The following is a 5,280-nucleotide window of genomic DNA, read 5'->3' on the forward strand; positions in this document are numbered from 1 at the left end:
TAAATATAGCAGCCCCCATGTAAAAGGCCCCACTGGCCCCCCTTCCACCAGAAAATGTCCAATGCAGATAAAAAGTTTCTCATACCTTCCCCACCAGCACGGGCGAGCCCGCATGTGAGTATTCAATGTATTCAGTATAGAAGTTAAACGTGAGACTAGTTTTTGTTAGAAAAGGAAACAGGTGCTTTGAAATAAAAACTAGACTAGAACAAAAAAAAACCTCATGTATTTTATATAAATTTGCAAATTATCCAATTGCTATAACATCAACCCTACATTTTTCAAATTATTGCAATATTATCCACCCTCCTCCGAATTAAGGTTAGAGTTGTCAGCTAACATAAATATAGTCCACTAGAAGTGGCTATTTATCAACTAATATAAGGGTAATTAGATAATGATTGAATTTGTCATCACTATCAACCCACAAACAAAATCCACCCTCGAGCAATAACCCTAATCCCATCCTCTTACCGAACCCTCCTCTTTAAGATAGCCACATAGCCCCCATCGGTGACCCTCCACCGCCCCCCCTTCCCCCAGGCTGCTGCCCCCATGTCCTCCTCTTCTCCTTCTCCCTTTTCATCTTTTTCCCCCTCTCCCTCTCTTTCCTCCTCCTCTTCTCCCTCTCCCTCTCTTCTAAAAAAATGAGGGAGAGGGAGAACAAAAAAATTGCCATCAAAAGAAGAGGAAGAGGAATTTGCCATTAATATATGTGTATAATTTGAGAAAGTAAATTTAATATTTTGGAGTGGCATTGGTTGCTAGGGACCATTTGAGTGGTGCCATATTTTGCAAAGATGGTACATGAATTGTGATTGTTTGATGCTACCGTGATCCTAAAATTTTTAAAACAAGATAAAGCTACGGATCCTGCAGAAATCTCATAAAATCTTTCACATTGATGCATATGACGTGGTCTAATTTACAAATATTATTCCCATACTAAATTGTTATCATGGAACCACTATTGAAAGTTTATAGCCCATCTTTATCCAATATAGAGCACTTAGGCTAGTCATTCAATTTTTCAAAGGATCTTTTTTATCTGGTGGAGAACTAAAGAGATGGAGAAATATCTATTGCTCCTCTAACTCATTAGCGACTACCATCCTATCCGCCTTTATCCCATCCACAAAGCAAACATACATACGGAATTTCACATTACGGTCATGCCATCCTTTAACTAATCAAATGCTAGTTACTTGATCGAAGAACTACTTTTTGGTTTTTTTTTTCTAGTATAATTGGTAGTAAATTTTATTCATGGGGTGGCGGTGATAACAGATCCAATCATCATCTAATTATCTGCATAACGGCTGATAAGTAGATACTTTCAGTGAACTACGTCTACATCAGCCGATAAATAAACTCCATCAGTGAGCTCTGACTTCAATTGGGCGAAAGATGGATAATATTGTAATAATTTGAAAAAATGCATGATTGATATTACGGTAATTGGTCACATAAATAGATATTTATAAATTTATGAAAAATGTAGAAGATTTTTTTTAACATAAAAACTAAAAAGCCGTTGGTACATGATGTGCCGACCGAGAGTGGAACTCAGAGAGTTGTGTTGAGCTCTTAAAATTTCATACCAAGGTTAAAATAAAATAAATAATATTACAGACAATGCAAGTCGGATCCGATGACAAATACAAGCTTCCACAATCCCTATATTCCATCGAATTCCCCTAAGATCGGTGCCCATTGGCCTTTAGTCCTTAAGAGCGGGCAGCACACACATCAAAGCAGGGATTGCACGTCCCAATGCAAGCTGGGCGGCTTCCACGGCCAATGGAACCAGCCCACATCCCCATGCAAAAGCTAGACGCTGTTGCTGCCAAAAAAGAACGAGAATCTTTCTGCATTTATTAGTGTGCACCAAAATTTCTCACAGAAGTTTGGCAGGTACCTAAATGGGCCGGCTATTTGCGAAACAAAGTTGTTGGGCCAACCCTAATAAACTTTTCTCTGTCCATTATCCTCAGCTAAAGCCTGGCCCACTCTCATCACCACGGCACCACAACATTCCAACTTCCGTCCTCGCCATGCCCCATTGCAAATCTCGCGGGAACTTGCTTTACCGAGTCCCTGCCGCCCACTAAAAGTTGAGCTTCCCCATGTGACAACCTTTCTTTCTAACACCAAACTTTTTCCTTTTTTTTCCCGTGCATTGACTTCCATCTCCCGTCCCAAAACCCTTTCCAAATAGTTTAGTTATAGATGTCATTGTGCACGAAATTGTTAGTTGAATCTGATCCACCAGCTCAGCGGACCAATCCAACCCAAAAAAAAAAAACGTACAAAACATAAAAAGCCACTTAGTTTTTTTTTTTTTATGGATGAATTGGTTCATAGCGATGAATCTAATAGCGCCCACGTAGTCTCCCAGTATTTTTTTCGTTGCACCGCGCCCTATCTTTCTCCCCAGGATTGCCCGTCCGACGTGCCAATATGCCATAGGTGTGCCACGTCGGACGGGATTCTTTAGTGGTGTGAGTGACCTGGCGGCTTTATTTATAATATTTTGGTCTCCCTGTCCATGCGAGCAGCCACGATATCCGCTCTTTCGTGGAAGCCAGCCGCCGCGTCTTTATTCTCCCGGCTAGGTGTCGACCGATTGGCGGCCCATAGTGGTGGGCCCGAGTCGTAAGTTACTGGAAAACAATCTACGTAATCCGCGTAGAAGCCGCTGGAGATGACGTCACCTCCTGACGTCCGTCCCTTGGCCGACCGCCGCGGCCCCTTCACGCTCGCCGCGGGTCACGCTCCATCTTGGGGCGGACTCCATGCCAGAATTACAGCCTCCCCAAAGAACACCCCAACGTCGCCGTCCACGCCCGTCCAAAAACCGTGACGTAAGCCATGACAGAATCCAGTGCCCAGATCCTCCGCCGCGTGTCGCGCCCACCGCTCGATCGCTGCCGCGTTGTGGGCGCCCGTGCGCAGCTTGACTCAGCCTGCGGTCACGCCGACGTGTAAACTCTGGAATCTACCTGCGTTCCGCGACAGATGTCCTCCTCGACCACTATATATCTCGGGCCGCTCTTGGGTTCTCTGTTTCAAGTTCCACGCCTCTCCGTTAGAGATAGAGATCGGAACGCACCCACCTACAGATCTGTGGTTCTGATTAAAGGAGAAGCAAAATGAGCGGCGAAGATTTGCAGCTGCCCCCCGGGTTCCGATTCCATCCGACGGACGAGGAGCTTGTGATGCACTACCTCTGCCGCAAGTGCGCCGGGCTGCCTATTTCCGTTCCTATCATCGCCGAGGTCGATCTCTACAAGTTCGACCCATGGCAACTCCCAGGTATGCTCCTCCATATCCTATCCGTCCGACCCACATCAAACGGAGAAGGGTTTTTCTTTTTGGAGGTCTGATTTAAGTTTTTACTAACAGGAATGGCGTTGTATGGGGAGAAGGAGTGGTACTTCTTTTCGCCGAGGGACCGGAAGTATCCGAACGGGTCGAGGCCGAACCGCGCGGCTGGGTCGGGGTACTGGAAGGCGACCGGGGCGGATAAGCCGATCGGTTCGCCCAAGCCGGTGGCGATCAAGAAGGCGCTAGTGTTCTACGCCGGGAAGGCGCCCAAGGGAGAGAAGACCAACTGGATCATGCACGAGTACCGGCCCGCCGACGTCGACCGGTCCGCCCGCAGGAAGAACAGCCTACGTGTAAGTACCCCGCCTTCCTTACACCCTAAGGTTCTAATGAAAAACTGACACGTGTCCCTGGGGACCCCCAAAAATGCGTCTCATCATGTTTTGTGCCTCTCCACGTGGCAAGCTTGATTGGCTATCAAGTTGGGCAAGTGGGAGAAAGACGCTGTGGCCATGAATGCAGGACACATGTCGCGCATCTGGATAAGGTCGCAGCGTCCCACGTACGAACAGACATGGATGGGTCGCGCTGAAGCGCAAGTTGTTTAATTATTTTTTGTTGCGGGTTGTCATCTAGGTGTGAAAGGCATCAGCCGCCGTTACTTATTTCGTACTTATCTAGTCTCAAAGAATAAAAAGCCTAAGATAATGACAGAAGGGTCGTATATTTTCATAATAAAACGGTAGGATGAACAAAGAGCTCCTTGTGAAGCCATCCATCTGATCGAGATCTGATGGACCAGCCAGTTGACGAGGTTTTAACTAATGATGTGTTGCCACGTTTCTTTATGGGTGCAGCTGGATGACTGGGTGCTGTGCCGGATATACAACAAGAAAGGGGTGGTCGAGAAGCAAACCAGCCCGGACCGGAACTCGGCCGGTTCGAGGAACATCGGGCCGGAGCCCTGCTCGCCCGAGCAAAAGCCGGAGATCATCTCCCACGTGGCGCCTCCTGTTTCCTCGCACGTGCCGCCGGCGCCGGCGCCGCCGCCGCTGACAGACCTGTTCTACTTCGACGCGTCGGAGTCGCTTCCGAGATTGCACGCGGACTCGAGCTGCTCGGAGCACGTGCTGTCGCCGGAGTTCAAGTGCGAGCGGGAGGTCCAGAGCCGGCCGAGCTGGAGAGACTGGGAGACAGCCCTCGGAGTTGGCAATAACAACGACGGTGCCACCGGGGCATTCCCGCCGCTCTCGCCCCCCGGTGGCATCCGGGACCCACTGCAGGACGTGTTCATGTACCTGCAGAAGCCCTTCTAGAAGGTTCCGCGCGTGCGAAGGAGCACGCTTATTAAAGAGATCTACAAAAGGGATGTTCGCGAACATATGCGCCGGGAGGTTGGGGACCGTCTGATTCGGGCTGCTCAGGCGAGCCACCGTGGAGATGGTGTGGTGAGCCCCAGGATGGGGCCAGAGGCGGCAATGACACCGTGCGGGCCCGAGTTGGACACCGGATTTCCCGTATGTATATATTGGCTAAATTTTGTATGGTAGGTTCTAGGGAATTAACTCGTATTGGGAACGAGTGGTATGAGTTTTAGGAAAGAGAATTGATGTTATGCAACCAGCCACATGATTTGGTTTGAAATGTGAAATTTGACGAGACAAGTGCTTAATAAAATTTATTAAGTGGGTGCATGGCCGCTTTTACGTGTCATGAGTTTTTACGTGATTGTAAGCTAGGTCATGGGCATGACCTAAAGCAATTTTTGATTTGTACTTGTTTGGTTCATATATGAAGTCCCAAAGTGTTTTTCGTCTCAAGAATTGAACGTTGAGGTGATTCTTTGGTTGTTTCTCTATAATTTGCCATACTTGCAATTTTTTTGTTAAGCGGATATGCATTAACTTTATGAAAGGCAAGTTGGCTTGGATGGATAGGTTTTGCTTCGGTCCG

The 5,280-nt window shown here is 47.6% G+C and overlaps 1 protein-coding gene across 1 annotated transcript; it reads left to right on the plus strand.

Annotated features, from left to right (window-relative positions):
* The first annotated feature begins 3,029 nt into the window (after positions 1-3,029).
* Positions 3,030-5,040, plus strand: LOC103701341 (NAC domain-containing protein 48-like). The gene is made up of 3 exons (XM_008783370.6): positions 3,030-3,315; positions 3,406-3,680; positions 4,185-5,040. Exons 1-3 carry the CDS (start codon positions 3,153-3,155, stop codon positions 4,641-4,643), a joined length of 897 nt encoding a protein of 298 aa, XP_008781592.3. The 5' UTR covers positions 3,030-3,152; the 3' UTR covers positions 4,644-5,040.
* The last annotated feature ends 240 nt before the right edge of the window (positions 5,041-5,280 follow it).

This window comes from Phoenix dactylifera, chromosome 4 (genome assembly GCF_051530095.1).
Source record: "Phoenix dactylifera cultivar Ajwa chromosome 4, Ajwa_hap1_PhDact_Kaust_v1.1, whole genome shotgun sequence".
Taxonomy (NCBI): Eukaryota; Viridiplantae; Streptophyta; class Magnoliopsida; order Arecales; family Arecaceae; genus Phoenix; species Phoenix dactylifera.

What these genes read in the sequence shown, in the direction of transcription:
- LOC103701341 (XM_008783370.6), top strand. Translation starts at nt 3,153, where the DNA reads ATGAGCGGCGAAGATTTGCAGCTGCCCCCCGGGTTCCGATTCCATCCG. An exon ending in CGACCCATGGCAACTCCCAG is followed by an intron (nt 3,316 to 3,405) that starts GTATGCTCCTCC and finishes TTTTACTAACAG; the next exon opens with GAATGGCGTTGTATGGGGAG. An exon ending in GCAGGAAGAACAGCCTACGT is followed by an intron (nt 3,681 to 4,184) that starts GTAAGTACCCCG and finishes TTATGGGTGCAG; the next exon opens with CTGGATGACTGGGTGCTGTG.